Source organism: Ictalurus punctatus, chromosome 6 (genome assembly GCF_001660625.3).
Source record: "Ictalurus punctatus breed USDA103 chromosome 6, Coco_2.0, whole genome shotgun sequence".
NCBI classification, from domain to species: Eukaryota; Metazoa; Chordata; class Actinopteri; order Siluriformes; family Ictaluridae; genus Ictalurus; species Ictalurus punctatus.
In genome coordinates, this window is record NC_030421.2 from 5,161,322 (window position 1) to 5,185,000 (window position 23,679).

Here is a 23,679-nt window from a genome sequence, read left to right on the forward strand (position 1 = left end):
GCACCAAGCCTGTGACTCAATGACATCACTGAATTACTGGTTTCTTTATTCTTTTGTGATGTTTTTTCCAGGCTTTTACAGTAGTCTCTTTCAGTTGTTCTTCAGTAGGTGTTAAGGTCCAACCCTCAGTTGGGTGAAGGTCTGGTGATTGACTTGTCCAGTCTAAAACCTTCCACTTTCCCCCTGATGAAGTCCTGTGTTGAGTTCTCAGTGTGTTTTGGATCATTGTCTTGCTGCATGATGAAGTTCCTTCTGATTCGTTCGGATGCATTTCTCTGTAAATCTGCAGACAGGATGTTCCTGTAAACTTCTGAATTCGTTCTGCTGCTACCCTCATGAGTTCATCATCTTTAAAGATTAGTGAGAATGTTCCAGAAGCAGCCATGCGAGCCCAAGCCATGACGCTACCTCCACCATGTTTCACATGGTGATGAACTCGTATGTTCTGGATCATGAGCAGATCCTTTCTTTCTCCATCACTTTGGTAGAGGTTTATTTTGGTTCCAGAACTTTTGTGAATCGTCTCTGTATTTATTTGCGAATTCAAATCTGGCTTTCCTGATTCTTACTGCTGAGGAATGGTTTGCATCTTGTGATATGGTCTCTATATTTCTGCTCTCGAAAATATATCATGTTAGTTTTTCTGATCATGAAATAGATCGTTTAGATGAGTTTGAGAAGAGCAATGCAGAATCTGGCAACAGACATGACGCCTGGTTTTCTAGAAACAGACAAAAAATATGCACTGAGGTGTGGAGTCTCACACGGGTCAGACACAGACAAAGGAATTTGGAAGTGGGTGTTTTTTAATCCTGTGTTTGGTCTTCACCTGGCAACTGGGCTTTACCGTGGACCAGGAACTCACCAGGTGTGGTGTAGTACAAGGAAGCGGCTCCATCAACAAGGAAACACATGAATTAATTTTTTTCTACAGGGAATTCCCCTCTGATTTTAAAGCTGTAATGCATTACATAATCTAACTACCACAGTGAAAAACACCAGATATTATCACATTATATTCTGCAGTCCGATCAAGCAAGGTTTAAAGGAATTAAATAAATACATAAATAAACACTTTAAAAAGTTGAATTATTCATGAGTGTTATGCCACTAACCCTAACAATTTAGGTATGTACAATATTAATATTTCTGACCAACTGTCTTTCTTTATATAATATGCTAACACATATGCTACGTTATTCAGTGGTATATTTATAACTGGCTTTCCTTGTTTAGTTTGCACAAAAATATAGTTGTGTTATCAAACATGAAACAATACAGCAACATGAGTGATAAAAAGTGAAAATGAAATCAGCAGCACTCTCGGCTTACGTTGTGATAACGCAGGGTTTTTTTTATTTAATTATTTGTTGTAGTTTCTGACCGTTGAAATATTTCAATTTTAATACTTTCGGAAAAGATATGTGCATAGATTGATGAGTCGTTGTGCAAAAACTCAGAAATGTAAACACTTCGGGGAAAGGTTGTGGGGGGAAATACATAGATATACATTAATTTTAGAAAAATACAAATATGCATGTATTTCACAAATATTGTTTGTGACAATATTTTATAAAAATTCAAAATATTGTTTATGCGCGCTCTGTGGCTTAGTAGCACGCTTGCCTCATGCCGCCAGGGTTGGGGGTTCGATTCCCGCCACTGCTCTGTGTGTGTGTGTGCGGAGTTTGCATGTTCTCTCCGTGCTGCGGGGGTTTCTTCCGGGTACTCTGGTTTCCTCCCCCAGTCCAAAGACATGCACAGTAAAAAAAAAAAAAAAAAGAAGACCTGAATGGCATGTGTGAATGTGTGTGTGATTGTGCCCTGCGATGGACTAGCGTCCTGTCCAGGGTGTACCCCGCCTTGCGCCCCATGCTCCCCGGGGATAGACTCCAGGTTCCCCTCGACCCTGTAGGATAAGTGGTATAGAAGATGGATGGATAAATAAATAAATAAATAAATAAATAAATAAATAAATAAATATTCACAGACTTTCCAAAATACACACGTTGGGTTTGAATAAAGAAATGACCCAGCGTGTGTATTTGGGTCATTTTAGGACCCAATGTGTTGTTATCTACACAAAAGAAAACCACCAGCAAAAAAGCAACAAAAAGTATATACTCTGGAGTTTTATATATTTCTTTCCATCTTTCACCACCAGATGGCGCCGTTGAGCTTATTTCTCCCATCGTGTCGCAAATGTTGAACGACCAATCAGATCTCAGGAGGCGGGACCTGTCGGAATACGGGTACGAAGAAAGCGATGGCGCGGCGGAAGTCACGTGACGGTGGAGTTCAGGGGTCAGCGTTGTACGTCATCGCGGAGAAAGATGGTGGAGCAGGGTGAGATCCGCGTGGTTCGCTGCGGCGGCAGTAAAATAAGTTTCAGGGCGCCGATCATCAGCACCGACTCCAGGTCAGAACATGAAACACATCCCCGGTGCGGTGTTTATACCGGTGTGGGTTCACGTGCGTTCGTTTGGCTGCTGTTTATGTGTGTGTTTGGATGCCACGAGCTCGTACAAAAACATGCATTTACCTGCATGGAGGAGTGAAGTTTTCATCCTGAGTGCTTTTAAACGGATCCCTGATGTATTTTGGGGTTTAAGCTGCTTTATAATATCAAAGCCTCATTAGAGCACCCTGTCGGTGATGATTTTCCTCTAACAGTGCAAGGTGTACATCACAGGTTTGTATGTCTATAAGGTTGACATGCTGAAGATTTGTGTAAGGAGATGATTATGGAAGGAGTCTCCAGTGTCAGCGCGTTGTAACAGACAGAGGTGAAGCCCCGTGGATGTTCCATAACATTAACTGTACTAAAGTGTAATCATTGTTGTGGTGTAAGCGGCATGAAACACTGAGGTGTGCTGTTGTAGGAAGAGAATCCGCGTCATAACACTGAGTACTGCGATGTTTCTAACCCAGACGTGTTTCTGCACAGGTTCCTGTTGTGTGCTTCTGGAGACTCGGTGAAAGTTTTCAGCACCAGTACAGAGGAGTGTGTTCATGTCCTGGAGGGTCACACTGATCAGATCAGCGGCATCGCTTTAAACCCGGCCAACCACCTGCAGGTCTCTGTCACTCTCCCTCTATCCTACACAGACACGAATATTAATCTGTCCGTCTGTGATCGATTGGAGCTTCTTCCTAATATGTTTCCACTGAACAGAACGGTACCGTACCGTCTATACAGTGGTGTCTGTTCCTGTACTTGTGAGAGTAGGAGTTGTTGTTGTTGTTGTCTTGTTTCTGTGTGTGTGTGTGTGTGTGTGTGTGTGTGTGTTTTTGTGGGTTACTGAAGTACTAATTCATATTCATCAATCTATTTTCCTCGAATAAAACATTATACAGGTGCAATCGAAATGATTCGACCCCCACTGTAAATCAGGTTTATCATCCGAGTTTGCAAACTTTCAGCTGTGGGAATTCACCTTTTTTCACATTTGAACGTTTCTGAGCGCTTATCTGGTGACTTCTAGGCGGTTTTTGTTTATCAGCTGCTTAAATAATTTGTTAAAATGAATGAAAAGAGAACCCCTTACCCCTATACACATTTTTGTGACTTCATTCTCATGTAAAATCTCTCTCTCTCTCTTTCTCACGCGCAGGTCTTCTCCTGTTCACTAGATGGCACTGTGCGTCTTTGGGACTTCACTGATGGAATCCTCATCAAGGTAAAGTTTTAATCAACGGTGTCATGGGTCAGCGCTGCTCATGTGCATTAGGAAACCATTCTCATTCCTCAAACTTATTTATTTATTTATTTGTTTGTTTGTTTATTTTCCCCCCAAGACATACGTTATTGGATATCCGACATTCTCCATGTACGTCTCGGAGAAACACGTCGGAGTCGTTTTTGTCATTGTTCCCATGGCCAGTGAGAAAAGCACCGGTAATCAGCAGCGCTACACTGTTACTGAAATATTATCATTGTGTGTGTGTGTGTGTGTGTGTGTGTGTGTGTGTTAACGTGTGTTTTTACGTGCACAGGGTGTTTCCAATTGGTGGCTATTCATCTGCCCAAGAGTCTGGAGCAGGAAGTGGAGGTGACGGAGTTGTCAGCGGTGTTGTCTGATATTTCTCCTAATCCCAGTCGTACAGCTTTCGGCCGTGAGGTAGGACACGGATCAGAGAACGTTTGTGTTAATGCTGAGAAGTCTTTCATATGTATTATGATAGAAATTTGTCGAAAACAGCTTAATAAGTGCAGGTCTTAGAAATCTTAAAAACAGCTTGAAAAGTACGAGAGCGGTTGGTAACATTGGCAGGTGAGAAACTGGTCCTGAACAGCTGTGGTGTTAAGCCCCGCAGACCGGCAGTGGAAAAACACACATCAGCGAAAATGAGTCCGAAGTTTCCGTCTGAGAAACACTCTCGCGCCGCCAAACTGCCCACCGTTCAAAGGGCAGATTGATGCACCTTAAAATTTTATAGGGAATGTAAATACAGAACGAAAGAAAGAGAGAAATAAGTGTGTGTGTGTGTGTGTGTGTGTATACACACATATACACACACACTGTGGCAAGAAAAAGTATGTGGCCCTTTTGGAATTTCATGGTTTTCTGCATAAATTTGTCATAAAATGCGATCTGATCTTCATCTAAGTCAGGTGTATTGACAAATATAACGTGTCTAAAATAATAACATCTTTCATGTCTTTATTGAGAACAACCAAAAAAACCTCATAGTGCTTGTGGATAAAAGTATGTGAACCCTTGACTTAATGACCGTAAAAAAGCTAATTGCAGTCAGGTTTTAGCACGTCTAGAGTCTCTTTAAGAAAATGAGTTTGGAGGTGTGGACTACAGCTACTTTGACTGATTAAAAACCCCTCAAACTTTCAGAGTTTGTTCTGCACAAGGCGCACACGCTTATGTGAGCCATGCCTCGCCAAAAAGAACTTTCAGAGGATCTACGATGAAGAATTGTTGATTTACATAAAGCTGGCAAGGGTCACAAAGTGATTTCAAAGACTTTAGAAACAGTTAGGCAAACATTCTACAAATGGAGACACTTTGGGACTGTTGCTACTCTACCAAGAAGTGGACGCCCAGTCAAAATGACACCAAGAGCACAACGAAGACTCGTCAGTGAGGTAAAGAAACAACCCCGAATGACAGCCGAAGATTTGAAGGCATCGTTGGAACTGTCTAACATCTCTGTTCGTGAGTATACAATACGTAAAACATTGAACAAGCAGGGTATCTACAGCGGGACACCACGAAGGAAGCCACTGCTTACTGAAAAGAACATTGCTGCAACCCTGGAGTTTGCAAAAGAGCATGTTGACACTCCACAGCGGTATGGGCAAAATGTTTTGTGGACTGATGAAACTAAGATTGAACTATTTGGGAAAAACCACACAGCACTACATCTGGCGTAAAAAGGGCACAGCATTTCATCATGAAAACATCATCCCAACCGTAAAGTACGGTGGAGGAAACATCATGATTTGGGCCTGCTTTGCTGCATCTGGGCCTGGCCAGCTTGCAGTCATTGAGGGGAAGATGAATTCCCAAGTATATCAGACAATTCTTCAGGATAATGTGAGAATGTCTGTACATCTGCTGAAACTGTGTAGACGTTGGGTGATGCAACAGGACAACGACCCAAAACACCGGAGCAGGTCCACAACAGAATGGCTTCAGAAAAACAAAATCAGCCTTTTGGAGTGGCCAAGTCAGAGCCCAGACCTCAACCCAATAGAGATGCTATGGAATGACTTGAAGAGAGCCAGACACGTGAGACGTCCGAAGAATATGACCGAGCTAAAGCAGTTCTGCCAGAAAGAATGGGCTAAAAGTCCTCCTGAACCATGTGCAGGTCCAATCCAGAGCTACAGGAAGCACCTGGTTGAGGTTACTGCTGCCAAGCGGGGGGGTCAACCAGTTATTAATTCTAAGGATTCACTTACTTTTTCCACTGCCATTTTGAATGTTGAATGAGTGTGTTCAATAAAGACATGAGGGTCAGAATTTTTGTGTTATTATTTTAGACACGTTATATTTGTTAATACCCCTGACTTAGATGAAGATCAGATCACATTTTATGACAAATTTATGCAGAAAACCATGAAATTCCAAAAGGTTCACATACTTTCTCTTGCCACTGTGTACATATATGTATATGATAAACCTGTGTTGTGTTTGCAATAGCTTGATATCCATGAGCAGAGAATTTTTGTGAATTTTTGAGCAAAAGATCAAACAGCGAATTTTCCACAGCCTTCTTTGCTCACCGAGGGTGCCGATATTAGTGGGCGGCATTGTACTTTACAAGTACATCAATGATTTATAATAAACATTACCTTAGAATGTCTTTTTAGAAATACGTTTGAGAGTAGCCAACTTGAATAAGAACGCAATTTAATCGAAATCCTCGATTTCATGATTGACAGGTTCATTCCCATCCTGCCCTGTAGAGAGACACGCCCCTCAAGGCGAAGGCAGAGGAGGGAGATGTACGCGCCATGAGTAGCGGATACGTACGGTTACGGTCCAAATAACGATGCAACGTCACTTTTTTAAAAAAAAATTTTTTATTTAAACTGTGCTCTGGTAAACTGAGTTAATGAAACAGATTCCAGGAAGAGTTCGACTTGACTCCGCCCACAAACCTCGTTTTGCAGTTCGGTTACATTTTTGTGTCTTCGCTTTGTCCTGTTATGTGTACTTTTACACTCGATGGTTTATCTCAGTTTTCTGTAAGGGTTATAAACTCTTCCTGCTTCTCTGTGTGTGTGTGTGTGTGTGTGTGTGTGTGTGTGTGTGTGTGTGTGTGTGTGTAGGGTGAATATCTGGCCTCTGTTAAGTGTCTGCAGCTGCAGGTGTTTTTCTTCAGGAATCAGCAGACGTTCAGGTAAAATGCGCGCTGGTGCGCTCGCACACACACACACACGTACTGTGTGCAGATGTTCACAGTAAGCGTGACTCAGCTGCTTCTGTAATAGATCCTGTGAGGTTTAGGGCATGCTGAAACAGGCACAGTCAATAAGTAAATAATCGTGACTCAGCTGCGTTTTCGCTCGTATTCGGTTTCTGTTTACAAAAGTAGCCTTATTGTATTTCATTTATCCTTAATGTAGGTTCTCCCTGAAGGCCACGGATAAGAAAGGTGCCAGAAACGCCTTCACGTGTGTGACCTGTCACCCTAAAGACGACTGCATCGCTACCGGACACGAAGACGGCAAGATCCGCCTCTGGTGAGGAGCATTCACACCTGCACAGTTTTACACCGGCCATAGTAGTAGTAATAATAATAATAATAATAATAATAATAATAATGTGAGTTTGCTAAAGCACGACAACACTAAACACGAGTACTCCAGCGTTCATGTTTCGGGGAGGGGGGACGAAATGCAGAGTGCTTACAAAGAGATGGAGGGATTGAAGGAAAGAAAGGGGGGAATTTAGGAAGGAAGGAAAGAAAGAAGCTAGATGAAGGAAGACTGAAACAAAGAAAAAAGACAACGTGAATAAAAGTGGAACAGGAGACGACGACGAAACAAGAAATAAAGTGATGAGTAAAAATGGAACGGGAGGAAGAAGGAAGGAAAGAAAGAAAAAGCTGAGGAAAAGAAGTAAAGTGAAGAAACGTTTATTGGGAGGAGGCGGGGGGGAAAAAGAAGAATAAAGATGACAACGTTTTAAGGAAGTAAGATGAAGAACGGCAGGAAAAAGAAAGGAATATGAAGGAAAACGGAACGTGGAAAGATAGATTAAAAAAATAATAAAGCAAGAAGAAAGGTGAAGAGAATTAGAACGGGAGTGAGGAAGAAGCGAGGGGAAATAAACTAGAAAGATGAATAAACGTGGAACCGGAGCGAGAAAGAAAGGAGGATGAAGTGAGATGAAGAATAAGCGTAGAAAGCGAGGGAGAAAGAAAGGAAGGTGGAGACTACTGGAATGGGACGAAGAAAAGGTATATGAATAAAAGTGGATCAAGCGGGACGGAAGAAGGGAAGAACGATGGACAAATCGGATGGGGAAGGTAGATAGAAGGATGAGGCGGATGCAGAAGCGTGGAATGCGGGGGGAAACAGATGAAGGAAAAGGGATGGATAATAATTCGACCATGGAATAGGAGAAAGAAAGAGAACGGTAGAAACAGAAAGCAAAATAAAAGTTTAAATGAAACGTGGATGGTTTTTTCTTTTCTTTTCTGTTTCTCAGGAGAAACTTCATTCATAAGAAAGAGTACACGTATTCCACTCAACACTGGCACCACAACGCCGTGAACAGCCTGTGTTTCACTCCGGAGGGTAAGACACGCCCATGTCCGCTCAGATCGGTGTGGTATCGGAGGAATAAATCACTGTAGGGAGTGCTGATGAAATGTACTATAGGAAATCAGCTCATTCGGTAAATTACCGTGTCTGAGCAGTGTCTCGTTTCAGTCCAAAGACTCTTTGGCTTCTGATGTACCGAAGAAGCGTGAAAGAAACGTTGCTGTATTTGTTATTTAAATCTCGATCATCATCGATCTTGACCGGCATAAGCCTTCTCGTTATTTCAGTCCCTCGTATTTTATTGGAATATTCCCTGTAGGGACGCACCTGCTGAGTGGAGGGGTGGAGTCTGTGCTCATCCAATGGCATTATTTCAAGGTCAACCAGAAGGATTTCCTCCCCCGTCTGGGCGGAGCCATTACTCACATCTCCGTGTCTGCAGACGGACAGATGTACAGCACCAGCCACACGGACAACAGTACGAGACCGCATACACGCGTTCCCGGAAAAACAAGCTCATTTTAGTCATACTAATAATAACAATAATAATCTTTATTTATTAAGCATCGTGAGTCTTGCATAGAAGGTTTTTTAAAAATAGACAGGGAATAAAACAATGAACCGTACATATGTGTAAATAAATGTTTTAAAAATATTATACCTACTTTTTTTAAAGTTAAAATGAATTATGATTTATTACATTTTATAATTAAAATAAATTATATTACATAAAATTTATTTTTTAAAAATATTCCATTATTATTTCGGTATATATTTTGCAGCTTAAATCCTGTGTGTCTCTTTTTTTTGTTAAGTTTTATTCTTTATTTTATTGTCTTTCCTGTAATCCTTACAGAGATCACCATCATCCACTGCAGCTTCAAAGTATTGTCAGTGATTCAAGGCCTCGTACACGGTACACACACACACACACACACACACACACACACGTACATACAGCCTTTGTTACTTCACCATGATTCAGCAAAAAGGTCGAGACTTGATCTGTAACTCAAGATCTGCCCCGTTTCCTTTCAGGAGATGCCGTTCGCACGGATCTGATGATTGATCCACGCAGCAAAGCGCTGGTGCTGAACGGAATACCCGGCCACCTTCAGTTTTACTCCCTACAGCGTGATAAGCAGCTTTACAGCGTATGTGCACATTTCTCACTTTCAGAACTCTCTTGTAATGGAAGTCCAAGAGCAAGTGTAAATGTCACCACTTTATCAGCGTTAATTCAATACGGCACGCAGTAAAAGTGTGAGGTTGAGACCGACATGAGATAAAGTCCAGTTGCTTTGCGATATCGGCTCAGTGCGGGAAGTTTACGTATTGGCCGGAGCACGTATATATATTTTTTCCCATGTTGCTATGGCGATACAAAATATACACAGAAAAACAGCACTTTTCTGTAGTTAAAAGCCAGCAGAACCATGTTTTTTTGTGTTTTTTTTTTCTTTCTTCTTCTTCTATCGGGTCCTTTCAGAGAAGCAGAACTACTCTTTGCAGTTATACAGCCTATATGTTTGTTTATACAGGTATAATATATATGTTCAGTAATACATCAGTTCTATTTTACACAAAAAAAAGCATTTTATGGTACAACTGGTTATCACCTGCCCCAAGAGCTGCCTTTAGACTTTCATTAGTAGACATCTTTTCTATAATCCTTGTCAATAGTAGTAATGCATACGCTTACAGATGCGGTGAAGATAGCATAGATTGAAAAACTCACCAAAATAATGTTTAAGCAGGCTAAATCTAAAGAGAGTCGTTTAGACAATGTTATTTAGCTATAGCGAGTCATTTAATCGCAGGGAGGCAATTAGACTACAAAGAGAGTTGTCTAGGCCAGAAAGTGAGTCGTTGACTCCATGAAAGAGAGTCGTTTACTCCATGAAAGGGAGTCGTTTAGGCCAGAAAGTGAGTCGTTGACTCCATGAAAGGGAGTCATTTAGGTCACAAAGAGAGAGTCATTTAGTCAGTGCAATGTTATTTAGTCACAAAGAGTCAATTAGACTAGAGTCATTTAGGCCACAAAGAATCGTTTAGGCTGTAAACTTAATTAATTAGGTTAATTAGGCACCAATGGCAAGTCATTATTCAGCCACAACTTTTGGCCACAGCGAGTTTATAAAGTGTCTGGCATAATTTACTACATAATTACTGACATGAACATCAGTTTTTAAGGTGTAGTCCCTTGTTTTGGAATGTTTTCTTTATGGTGCATATCAAAAATTCATTTAATCTTTTCTGCATGTAAAACCATGTTTACTGTTATTCTGGGCACTAACATAGCCTCGCTTCGCTGACTCGACTGATTTTAAAAAAAAAAACAACCACCCGTGTCATATTATTTTAACATGTCGCACATGTTGCCCCGTGTGTGTATCGTGACCGATCACATGGTACAGTCCGTGTTGTGCAGGTTTCCACTGGAAAGGGGAATATAGTGTAAGCATCTTTCACATGAAATCACATGAGCTACAGAGATTTTCTTTTTCTTTTCTTTTTTTTTTTTTTTTTTTTTTTTTTGGAAACATGAAACCGCATAGTCATGCCTCTGCTGGGCTTTTGAGGGGTGTGGGGATTAAAGAGTTATATAAAATCTGGAGAACAGAACGCCACCCCCTCAGACCGCTCGCACACGCTGTAATCTTCAGACTCAATTTATACGTTCTAAAAAATACCTAGTTTAAATTGTGCATCAAGCATTGATGTTTTCCCGAGGAAAAAAAAACACAAAACAAAAATCCACTTGACCATGATGCATCACGGCTTCACCGGTTTGCTTTAACATGTTCCCGTTGTAATGTAAAGCAGTAAAAAAAATAAATTACATTTTAATTAATCAATTATACTTTTCCTCTAGATTTGTCATTTTCTTGAACGATGACGTCACTGTACCTCTCCAGTGGAATAGAAACATGGCAAACTTGGCTTTTTGGTTATTTTCACATTATTTCTATGTATCATTTTTTAAAAGAGTTTTCTTGTTGCAGGATGCACTCATGTTTCATTTTGAACTTCTTAAAAAAATTTTGGCACCCCCCTTGCCCTATTTACCCACATTCACACTAGCAAGCGTCTACGTGACTGATGATGATTCTCATTTTTTTTTTTCATCCAGCTTGACATAGTGCAGCAGGAGTACATCTACCAGGAAGGACTGGACCAGTTTGACGTGGTGAGGGCAGCGCTTGACGTCCGTGGCTCGTGGTTGGCTACGGTGGAAGAGAGAGGCAGCAAAGGCTCCAATCTCGAGTTTTCTCTTAAACTTTGGGGCTATGATGAGAAGGCGCAAAGGTACGCGATTAAAGTACCGTACTTGTATGTCAAGACCTGACTTGGATGTTTGTTTAAAATTCTTTTAAATTCCCAGACAGCCATATTTCCCTGTTAAAACTTTTTTTTTTGGTCTGTAGCTCTAACCTTTCTCCTCTTCCCCAGCTTTGAACTGAACACCACCATAACGGCTGCCCACAATGATGGGATTACAGCCATGTGCTTTAGCCCTGCCACAGAGACCACCCTGCTGGTGACCACCGCCAAAGACGGCCAGTTCAAAGTCTGGCTGCTCGGGTCAGACTCGGACACGCAGAGTGAGTTCCACCTCCCGCCTCCTCATTTATTTTATACACCGCGTCTGTATTTAATAAAGAGCTCCAGAATGAAAAGCTTGTAATGGTCTTTGCTGTAGGCATAATCTGTAGTGATGGCCGTTATACAGTCAGACGCTTTTATCCAAAGCGACTTACAAATGAGCAAGCAAGTACAAGCAAAGCAATTTATGTGTTACATACACACAGCACTGGTGTGTTTTATGGAGAAGCGGAAAAAGGACTGTCTTTATTTTGACCTAACAGCAGCTTATAATCAATAAATAGAGACAATTGAGACAATAAGTTGTCAAAATAACAAGGCAATCGATATAATGAGATATTAAGTAGAAAATACCTGGCTTTATATTGAGTTAGTATTAAGTTGAAATAGTGAGATTTGTTGTAATAATTAAATAATTTGCAATAAATTATTGTTATAATGAGAGTAGAAATAAGGTATGAAAAATAAGTTGCTATAACGATGACAAAATTGTAAAAAGTATTTAATCAGGAGATGACTTGAAATAAGTTGAAATAAATGAGTCATTTAGGCCAACGGGAGAGAGTCATTTAGGCCAACGGGAGAGAGTCATTTAGGCCAACGGGAGAGAGTCATTTAGGCCAACGGGAGAGAGTCATTTAGGCCAACGGGAGAGAGTCATTTAGGCCAACGGGAGAGAGTCATTTAGGCCAACGGGAGAGAGTCATTTAGGCCAACGGGAGAGAGTCATTTAGGCCAACGGGAGAGAGTCATTTAGGCCAACGGGAGAGAGTCATTTAGGCCAACGGGAGAGAGTCATTTAGGCCAACGGGAGAGAGTCATTTAGGCCAACGGGAGAGAGTCATTTAGGCCAACGGGAGAGAGTCATTTAGGCCAACGGGAGAGAGTCATTTAGGCCAACGGGAGAGAGTCATTTAGGCCAACGGGAGAGAGTCATTTAGGCCAACGGGAGAGAGTCATTTAGGCCAACGGGAGAGAGTCATTTAGGCCAACGGGAGAGAGTCATTTAGGCCAACGGGAGAGAGTCATTTAGGCCAACGGGAGAGAGTCATTTAGGCCAACGGGAGAGAGTCATTTAGCATTAGAGAGTCATCTAGGCCACAAGGAGAGTCATGTATCCAAAAAGCCAAAAAACATAGGTTTTTAGGTAAAGCAGTGTTGTTTAGGCAGTCAGAGCATCATTGAGGTTTTGTTTTTTTTCTCATTCAAATAAATAAATATTAATAATATAATAATAATAAAAATAGTAATGGAAAGGTGAAATTTGTTTAGACTGCTATGGTTCTACCTTTTTTAAGCTTTGGGAACGCAGCCCTGATCATGATGGATTAATGAAGGTCTTTAGAGTTGAAGTGAAAACAAGGGCTTTTTCACTTCCTCTGCTCCGTTTTTTTTTTTTTTTCTTCTTCTTTCCGTTTCAAAAGAACACTGAAACAGCAATAAAACATTTAGTCTCGCTTTTTTTTTTTTTTTTTTTTTTTTTTTTTTTTTTTTTTTTAAATCACAAGACTAATGTCCACTGGCTCGTGAACATCAGTCACAGACTTAATGGAGTAAATAAATCGAAAAGCTCCCTGAGGAAGTATTATTTTTCCAAGAAGAAGTAAGCGAGCATGAGAAGGTTTTATTTTTTCCAAACTGGAATTGTGCCTAACGTGTCCTGGCCTGTTTCTTCCTGTCCTCAACATAGCCTTTGTGTGTGTTTCTGCAGAGGAACAGGCCTCCTGGTCATGTGACTTTGTGGGCAGCTACCACGGCCTGCAACCAACCAACTGCTGTTTCTCGGCTGATGGCTCTCTGCTGGCCGTGTGCTTTGGGGAAGTGGTGACTGTGTGGAGCGTGGACACATGGGGGCTTTTGACCACACTGTGCCAGCCACCAGGGGCCATCAGGTGGGCCCTATAGTTCAAACAAACCATAATCATGGTATCCATAATTTTTTGGAGTGACTATAATATATTGCAATGTATAAAGAAAATGCATTTTCAGTTATCAAAGTGATGGTGTATTTATTTAGGCTGTATAGTCTCATCAAAAATCTCAGCATTTTCACTAGAGATTTATGGCACATTTAGATTTCTGCTGATTTTATCATTTGCTGCTTTGTGCTAGACTTGGTTCAGTGTAAAAGTTGCATGTGTTGTCCTCATCGATCATTGCTGTCACTTGTGGACATCCCCGATTTTAACCCTGTCTAAAGGTCGAGATCTGATTGAATTTCAATAGCTTTTTATTGAATTTGGCTGGATTTAGAGATCAGATTAGCTTTGGAGGAAGGTTCAGATCTCCAAATCAGCTCCATAGGGTACTGTTTGTACTATTGGTTTGTTTTTAAAGTTGCCATATACCTGAGTAATTGTCATGTACCTGTATTAGCCTATTTGCAACCGTTCATGTTAAGCCATGTGAAATTAGCCTTCATTTTTACTTAAAAACTAATTCCGTTTGAATGTGTACTCATTTGCCCATGCAACCACAAGATGCTCACACCGATGTAATAAAATGTTCATTTGCTTACAGTAACACAAAAGAACATGAACGTCTCGGATTAGCAGTTGATTTGAAGGTGAAATCCGAGTCGGATGTTTTCAATCGATGGGATGGCAATCCGGTGTGAGTTAGTGCTATGTTTTATTTAAAGAACTGGGATCTATCAGTCTATTCTTCACAACACGTGTTTGTGGAAGTGTTTGATGGCACGAACAAAGGAGATTTCTGAGGACCTCAGAAAAATAGTTGATGGAAAAGGTTAAAAAATCACCTCTAAAGAGTTTGGACTCCACCAATCTGCAGTCAGGCAGATTGTGTACAAATAGAGGAAATTCAAGACTATTGACACCCTCCCAGGAGGGTGGAACTTTTTGGTTTAAATGAGAAGCGTTATGTTTGGAGAAAGGAAAACACTGCATTCCAGCATAAGAACCTTCTCCCATCTGTGAAACATGGTGGTGGTGGTGGAAGTGTCATGGTTTGGGTCTAGGGTTTTGCTGCATCTTGGCCAGGACGGCTTGCTATCATTGAGTGAACAATGAATTCTGAATTATACCAGCGAATTCTAAAGGAAAATGTCAGGACATCTGTCTCTGAACTGAATCTGAAGAGAAAGTTGGTCATGCAGCAAGACAACGACCCTAAACACACGAGTTGTTCTACTAAAGAACGGTTAAAGAAAAATAAAGTTCATGTTTTGAGAACAATCTGAGTATTGTGTAAGTCTTGCTGTAAGTCATGATGGACAAGAAAAAAAAAAGCCAGGAATGTATGAACATGAATGTTGAGTTAAAAATGCTGATCTCCGACTGTGTTCATCCGACAGGGATCTCTGCTTTGGGCGTCTGAGCAGCTCCAAATACCTGCTCGGCACCACCAGTAAAAATCTGCTGTGCTGCTGGAACCTTCTCACCTGCTCACGTAAGTATTCTGTGTGTGTGTGTGTGTGTGTGTGTGTGTGTGTTGCCAAAGGGGACACCTGTCTCAACAAACCTGACTTTGAGCAGGACTTTGATCAGTAGGGTGTTTGTGGACAGTCTGTGGTATTTTCGTGTGTGTGGGTGTCTGTGTGGTCAGCTGTATTGACTGAACCGGTGGTTTCTTCACAGTGGAATGGAGCACATCGATGGATGTGTGTCTACTGCGGTCAGACCCTCTGTCTGAAAACGTGGCTGCATTTTGCTACCACTCTGGAAACACTGACTGTAAGTATATAAACACGGATTTGAGGAGTGTGTTCACTCATTCATCAGCGTTATCCTCCTGTCTAGTTCTCACCTGAGAAACATTTCAAATAAACTACTAATAATTTATAGTTTGTCTGTTTTGTCCTCCTTCTGTACCCTGGAATAGTGCTTCTTGGTCCGGTGGTTTAGGGAAGTGGGGCCAAGGGATTAGAGAAGTGGGATTGTGGTTATGGGGAAGGCAGACCGGGCGGTTACGGGGAAGCAGGATTGAGGTTATGGGATGTGAGATCAGGGTAAGGGTTTTGGGAAGCAGGATTGGGGCTATAGGGAAGAGAGATTGCGATTATGGGGCTGCAAAATCGAGGGGTTAGGGAGAAGTGGGATTGGTATTCGAGAGAAATGGGATTGGGGTTAGGGAAGCAGGGCCAGAGGTTTCAGGATGTCGTACCCAGGGGTTTGGGGAGCAGGACCAAAGATAGGAAAGATGGACTAAAACGTGAATGGAACACCGTGAAACCCAGTGTCTGTTCTCTGTGCAGTGTTTGTTTTCAAACCCAGCGAGCCAAGGCCCCTGTTTACCCAGAAGGCCGTGTGCTCGGGAAAAGTTCAGCGCTCTGTGTTTGCTCCGAGAGACGAGCCGCTGGACAGCTGTGACGAGAGGACGCAGTGGCTCAACAGATCTCGCCTCTACTTCCTCACCAAAAACATGGTAGGAGTTTCAAACTCAACAATACAGTTTTCATTTATACGCTTTTATATTTATCCCGCACGGGATTACTTTAGTAAACGTAAACATGATGAGAATTTGAGTGAAAATTCATTCTGGCATGTTTCATGGTGGATGAAATTAATATTTTAGAAGCAGCAAGTGGCCATAGCGATTTCAGACAGTGAATTGTAGACTGTTGGATGGAGTACACTGTGGATCAACTGTTTGTGTATGTTGTCCCCACCTTGACTTTCCCACAGGACTTACTGACCTTCAGCACCAGAACAGAGGATGAGCGAATACTGAACTCGAGGAAACAGGTCAGTGTTGTATCAACACACTCCATGAGTCCTGCTATTCAGGTGACCTCTAAATATCTCGGTATCTCATTATTGCTGTGTTTACAGGAATACTTGGGACCGGTTTTGTACCACAGCTACGATGCAAATGTAGCCAAGAAGTTATGTAAATCTGTCCTGCGCAAATATCTAAATGTCTTCATGGCTAAATTATAGACTAGTACTGTGAATGACGATAACATTCCTTGCTATTTTCAAAGTTGTCTGTCTAAATATGACATCATGGAGCATACTGATGCCATTTAAAACAAAAATCTGAAGCTTTAAGCTTGTATTTACAAGGGATTTGGTGGGGGGACGACAACTGCTTGATTCATCAGACTCGCGAGCAATTCTGTATTGATGCATAAATGTCGTCAAATTTTGTTTACTTAAACAATTTAATATTCAGATTCATTTGATTAAGTATTTGAATTCATTTGATTCGGTATTTTCATTCATTTGAATACCTGATTCGGTATTTTCATTCATTTGAATATCTGATTCGGTATTTTCATTCATTTGAATATCTGATTCGGTATTTTCATTCATTTGAATATCTGATTCGGTATTTGAATTCGTTTGAATATCTGATTCGGTATTTGCATTCATTTGAGTATCTGATTCGGTATCTGAATTCATTCGAATATTCAATTCAGTATTCAAATTCTTTTGAATATTTGACTGTTGGAATGTTTGACTCTGTATTCAAATTGAATTTGAATATTTATTAGTACTCATTTACTGCTGCATACAGAAGCTAGAAGATACATTTAAGTGTTTTATAGTTGTTGTTTTTTTTTTTTTTGTTTCAAATATGTAGATAGTATAGAATATATTACAGAAAAGCGTCATTTTTCACAGTGAACTAAAACGGTAAGTTTATAATCACATCAAGGTACCGAGATGTCTTGACCGGTTCACTGAATTTATGGAAATATAATCAGTCGAGAACTGTGCGAGTTCATTTGTGTAAACGTGTGTCCCGTAGCTGCTGGTGGCTGATAGTGTGGCTGTTACACCGTTTTACCTGTTGCTGGGGAAACACAACCCGGCGCAGGAGAAGAAGGACTCGGCTTCCGGTCAGACCTCCGACAGAGCGCAGCTTCCTCAGGGATCAGCCACCGTTAAAGAGGTCAGCAGTACACTCATCATGTTTTGTGTTGCATTGTAAACGCGTGTGTTTCACATTATTCGATGTTTGTACGTGCTCCTCCTGACCTGCTCGTCCTTTGTCGATTCGATACCTGTAGTTGCTGCACACTCCAGCTCACGTGCTTCCTGCAGCCTCGGTCCTGTGCTCAATGTTCGTCAGATCTCTACTCATCTCCAACAGGAGCAGGTACGACACCCTTCCTTTCCTCAGCATCATGGAAGAATGACTGCCGAGTGAGGGCAGGTGAAATTCCTGACCTAATGTTTTTAAGACATCTGCACACAGACCTGTCATTAGAAGCGATTGTTTGAGGTGTCACGGCAACGCCATGCACGTTGTTTGCGTGTCACTAACGAAAACGTTATAATCTCGTCCATATTAAGAGCGTCACATGTCTTTAGGATTCATGTGTTTTGTATCATCGTTGATGCCATTTTCACGCCTTAATGTTTTTGCACAGAGAGGAGAAGGAAACACTCGAACAGGAAGAAGAAAGCGAGAAAGAGGAAGACGATTCAGAAGAGGAAATGGAAACGAGCGATCGTCAACAGGAAGTTCGAACTGTGGGCTCCGCACTGGAGCCGACACTGCAGCTCTCCAAAGAGGAGGAAAGGGAACTGAGGAGTGTGAGGAAAACGGACTTCAGCTGGATTTCGAGTTATTTCAACTCGTAATTGAACACCAACCAGAACACACACACCTCAGCACTGTGGCTCTAATGTTGGATCTTATATGGTATATATATATATATATATATATATATATATATATATATATATATATATATATATATATATATAATATAATATTTGTGCCATTGATTTTGAATTTCGTAAATGTGTTTTATTTTGAGATTATGGCTCTAGTGTGAATTTCGAGTGACAGCAGGTGACAATGCCGTCTCACATCTCCAGGGTTCAATCCAGAGCTCGGTTTCACATGTTCACCGCGTAAAATAAAATAAATCCTGAATTCAGCATGAAATCCCTTTTTAAAACTCATCAGATGTACAAAATTTGCTGCTGCAACGCGGTTTAAACTCGGTCGGTGACGCTTCAGCCAATCATCAAATTAGAATTTTGTGCATGTGATTATTTTTAAATTGACTTTACTTACTCTTGCTGTTCAGCAGTCCAAAAAGTCTGATGCACGATTTTAAAATGAAGCATAAAAATCGGGTTAAAATTCAAATCCGAATGGCACGAACCTCATCTACAAATAATGGCGAGAAAACATATGAGAGAAATGTGTTTACCATGAACTCATGATCATAAATGTGGGTTTAGCTGGGTGAAATCTGCGGCTGTTTTATCGGATGTTCTGGAGCCAGTTTTATCCAGTTAGATTTTACCGTAAAAATATAAAGGAACAAAGGAGTACATTGTATGAAATGTGGTCTGGATTATGTCAATTGCACCAACATGTTTGTGAAAAATGAAGATTTGAGCTTGTCTATTGTGTTTCAAAATTAGCCATGTTTAAAGCCTTTTTTTTTTTGGTACCAAAAATGTTTATTTGGTTCTTTCGTAATCTCTTCCAGTTCCTTAAAAGCTCACGTTTTCTAATTTCCCTTTCTCAGCCGAGTTCGTGGAGTTCAAGGTCTTGGACAAAAAAAAAAGAGAAAGAAAAAATAGCTGAGTCACTGCTCAATCTTGGGTGGTCACAACTTTTTATGCTAGAACTATGGCTCGTTTCAGTGAGTCATATAATGTGGCTCAGTTCACTGATAAGAATTGACTGTTTTGGCTCATTGCCAGGTGTTGTGTTTTTTTTGTTGTTGTTGTTTTTTTTATAAACAGGCAAAAAGCTTGCACTGTTATAACTGTTGATTGAAGTTCTTTTCCTTAAATGTGTGTGATTTATTTTTTTCCATGAAATCTTACTCTACCAGTTGGTTAACAAAATAACATTGTGTTACATAGAATCCATTTAAACTGTTCAGAATCGGTTATGAAGAGGAAGAAGCCTTTATTTATCACATAAACATTACAGCATATCCCAGCTTGTTAGGAATTTGGGGTCACATCATCATGATACGGCACCCCTGGAGCTATCTGCTCTCTCTGGGTTAAGGGCCTTGCTCAAGGGCCCAATAGTGGCAGCTTGGTGGTGCTGGGGCTTGAACCCCCGACCTTCTGATCAGTAACCCAGAGCCTCAACCATTGAGGCACCACTGTCCTGTTTTGTTTTTTTTTAAAAGAGGGATGATAAATGCATTGTTTATTTAGTACTGCCCTGAATAAGCTATTTCACATAACACATGTTTACATATAGTCCTCAAGATACAAATGAACCAGTTCAAAAGTTTACTGTCCCTTGTTTGTCCGGAGCAGTTTAACCATCCACTGTTCTTCAAAAAAAAAAAAATCCTCCAGGTCCTGCACATTCTCTGCTTTTCCAGCATCTTCTGCATAATTGACCCCTTTCCAACAGAGTCTATATGATGTCGAGATGCGTATCGTCACACCGAGGACGACCGAGGGACACGATTATTACAAACGTTGCAAACGTTCACTGATGCTCAAGAAGAGAACATGATATAGTGGGGTGTAAACTTTTGAACAGGGTGATCGGTGTCAATTATTAAATGTATATTTTTTCGATTATTAACATTTTGCAGATTCCGCAAGGTAAATGCTATTAGTATTGCTAAAAAGTTCAAGTATTACATAGAGATCAAATGTTGCACAGCACAGGGTAAGTGAGACTGAAGAGAACATTAAGGCCCTTGATTAAGGTGAGTGTTTCGAAGCGTTGACAGCTAGTGGAAAATTCTGTTCTTGTGTCCGGATGTTTTAGCGCATGCCAGAGAGGACAAGCTTGAGCAGGCTGTGTCCAGGGTAGAAAGGTTCCTCTGTGAATATTCTGGACAAGTGAAGGTTCTGGAGGGAGGCCGGGTTGCTGCAGATGATCCTCTTGGCTGTCTTGATTATCTTTGTTAGTCTGAACTAACTAAAGAACCAATGGTACTTTACGATGGAAATTACAACCAGACCGTGGTGGATGTGTAGAGGATAGACTCAAATACAGCTCTGGAGAGTTGGCACAGCAATTCCTCAGCTGGTGCGAGATGTACGTCATTTGTTGCACCGCCTTTACGATGGAAACTACATTGGTCTCCCACTTCCTGGCAGATGGTGATTCTGAGAAAACTTCAGGATTCCGTGACCGTCACAGTGTCGTTGAGAATGGTGAAGGAGGATCGTGATGGTGGGTTCTTCCTGAAGTCCACCATTTGAAGGGGGTTCCACTCAAGGTCATTGCGACTGCACCACAGCATAAGCCGGCTAACAGCCTGTCTGTATGCAGACTTGTCGTCGTGGATGAGGCCGATGACAGTCATGTAGTCTGCAAATTTCAGGATCTTGACGGAGGAGTCGGCAGAGGTGCAGACATTGGTGTAGATGGGGAAGAGCACACGCCATTGGGAGTGCCAGTGCTGAGAGTGCTGGATGTGATTTCACCCAGCTTCACCCATGCTTCCCTCACAGACATCAGAGCAATTCATTCAATTCGGTTTTCATTCTTTACTTTGTTGCTGGGTTTTTTTTTTGTTGTTGTTGTTGTTTTTTGGGTGGGGGGGGTATTGAGATGGTTGGTTGTGTGATCTGCTCTTGCCTTACAGACAGGAGGGCGAAACCTTATTGGATCCTGGAACCTTCCTTCCTTCTATAAAGAGGAAGGAAGGAAGTGCTTTTGGCTACTCTGATTTCCTTTGCCAGTGTTGTAGCAGATCCTGTATTCCCTTCTGCAGCTCTCTTCCTTTTCCTGCCTTATGTAAGTTTTGCGGTGAACCATGGTTTGGTTTGTCATTGTTGAATTTTCTTCACATTCTCATATCTCACATTTACAAGCATGTTCTTGTAAAAGCTGATGTATGTTCTCACAGAGAGAGTGAGCTCCTCTACATCAGCTACAGTTTCAAACACAATCCAGTCCATGCAGGTGAAGCTCTCCTGTAATTCCAACTTATACTTCATAGTCCATCTCTGTGACTACAGGCTTAGCAGATTTCTGCTTACAGGTGGGAACAGGACAGTCCACTAGATAGTAGTCAGAGTGACCTAGACCTGGGGGGGGGCATATTTATATACTATATATTGCCTGTAATTGTTGCGATTTGCTCGGTTAAAGTCCCCCAAGATGATGAGGTGAGAGGCTGGATACTTCTACTCCATACACTTGGGCAGTTCTTAAGAAGACAAAGAGCCACTCATACAGATTTGTGGTGGAATGTAAACAGAATCTTTGTCTCTGGTGTAATTGAGTGAATCAGCGTGGCAGTAAAAAAGACAAACAGAGCACCCAACCGAGGCAGCCAGCCTTGGTGGCATATTCGATCTAACAATGTCTTAACGTTTGGTGTTCAAAACCTACATTTTTGTTAAATCAGCATTGATTCATTTCGGTTTTCCCTGATATCTGACCCTCTCAATACACATTATGCATACAGTACACTTCTGACTAAATCATATTGCGAAAAATTATGCTACAAACATTTACAAACAAGAACCGCTCGTATAGGCCAGCGAGCTCTCAATGTTCATCCAAACCTGCCTGTTCGTTCACTGACACTTCGATGACCTCAAAGAGTGACTCGTTCTAAAAACGCACCAATAACCTAAAAAAAACCAACTTCTTCACCTTATTGATCACTCACTAATCACCATTGTTCCCAACAACCAATCACGGTTTGTCCCACCTACACACTACTTTGTTCTTTGTTTTACAAGCTAGTTATTCCACCACATAACCATTTCCTTCGTGTATAGTTCCAGTCTAAATCTGTGCTCTTTCTAGAAATTGTACTATTTTGTAAATACTGTACACAAGTAGTTAGTAGACCAAATATGACTTCTTTTATAAGAAATATTAGAATCTACTCTGATTCTGAAAATTTTGTCTTCAGAAAAATTTCCTTTTTTTTGTCGTGTTTAGACGGTGATTTAGCGAATATGCAAAGTATACAACAAAGAATATGCAAATTAGTGACTTTCCCCTAAGAGAAGTACTGGCGTTATAGGAGCATGAGGAAGCGTGCATTTGTTGCCGCCATGTTGTTACAGATGAAACATCTGGAACTGTTGTCGTGTAGTGCTCGGCTGTAATTTGTGAATTTTTTTTAAAGGCTAGGACGTTTTAGTTACGAGACACAGCTGGGACTCGAACATCACATTACATAAACCGAGGCAGAGTCACTGCTGTGTGGCACTTCTCATGTTTTTGCCCCTTCAGGGATTCATGGAGTTCATCTTGAACCAGTTCCAGCTGTGAACTTTGTATGAGTACAGTAGACTTGGAATTTAGGTTGCTGAATTATCATTAGAGACGTGTCAAATGTGTTTTTCAGCCACTTCACATAATATGGACTTTTTTCCCCCTCATTGTTATTATTTGCTGCTGTTGTAGGTAACGCCATGACGCTTGCAGTCTGATTTATCCAAATATTTCCATGGAAACCTCTCCAACAGCTGAGCTGTTGATTAGTATGATTGCATTCATCTTTAATAAGGGCTTTATCTGGCAAGGGTCCTAGTGACATTTGATTCATTTGCATTCGTTAATTAAAAAATTAATAAATAACATGTGACTGTGTTATCATTTTGTCCTGTTCTCACAGGACAAAATATCTCAACGTTGTTGAATTTTGGACAAAACGGGTATGAGCCATTATGAGCCTTTGTGAGCCAAAAAATAGCCAGAATTTCCATCACAGTCCATTTAACCTTGTTTGAGTTTACATTCTGTGGCTCTGTGTTCAATTTAAAGAAAGCGAATCATTTGAATTTGAACAGTTTTCTGTCCCCACTGAGGATACTTGTCACCATTTTATTGCAGATTATAAAAGGAAGGTTCATCATTGCCCTAAGGTTTCTTGAAACAAAGATTCATGGTCAAAAGAGCAGAATTTCAATTTCATACTTACGTCAATAAACGTCAATAACCTTTTAATAAACCCT

The 23,679-nt window shown here is 41.0% G+C and overlaps 1 protein-coding gene across 1 annotated transcript; it reads left to right on the plus strand.

Moving 5' to 3' along the window:
- Nucleotides 1-2,287: 2,287 nt before the first annotated feature.
- wdr75 (WD repeat domain 75) lies at nt 2,288-19,568 on the plus strand. Its single transcript, XM_017470639.3, has 21 exons — nt 2,288-2,419; nt 2,948-3,077; nt 3,615-3,680; nt 3,799-3,898; nt 3,997-4,121; nt 6,794-6,864; nt 7,091-7,207; nt 8,178-8,266; nt 8,553-8,711; nt 9,090-9,149; nt 9,272-9,387; nt 11,367-11,542; nt 11,687-11,838; nt 13,551-13,731; nt 15,156-15,250; nt 15,439-15,534; nt 16,056-16,225; nt 16,486-16,545; nt 17,555-17,698; nt 17,817-17,905; nt 18,180-19,568. Exons 1-21 carry the CDS (start codon nt 2,334-2,336, stop codon nt 18,391-18,393), a joined length of 2,496 nt encoding a protein of 831 aa, XP_017326128.1. The 5' UTR covers nt 2,288-2,333; the 3' UTR covers nt 18,394-19,568.
- The last annotated feature ends 4,111 nt before the right edge of the window (nt 19,569-23,679 follow it).

Coding starts and splice junctions, on each gene's coding strand:
- wdr75 (XM_017470639.3), top strand. CDS start 2,334: ATGGTGGAGCAGGGTGAGATCCGCGTGGTTCGCTGCGGCGGCAGTAAA. Junction 3,078..3,614: donor ACCCGGCCAACCACCTGCAG/GTCTCTGTCACT, acceptor TCTCACGCGCAG/GTCTTCTCCTGTTCACTAGA. Junction 15,535..16,055: donor CCACTCTGGAAACACTGACT/GTAAGTATATAA, acceptor TTCTCTGTGCAG/TGTTTGTTTTCAAACCCAGC.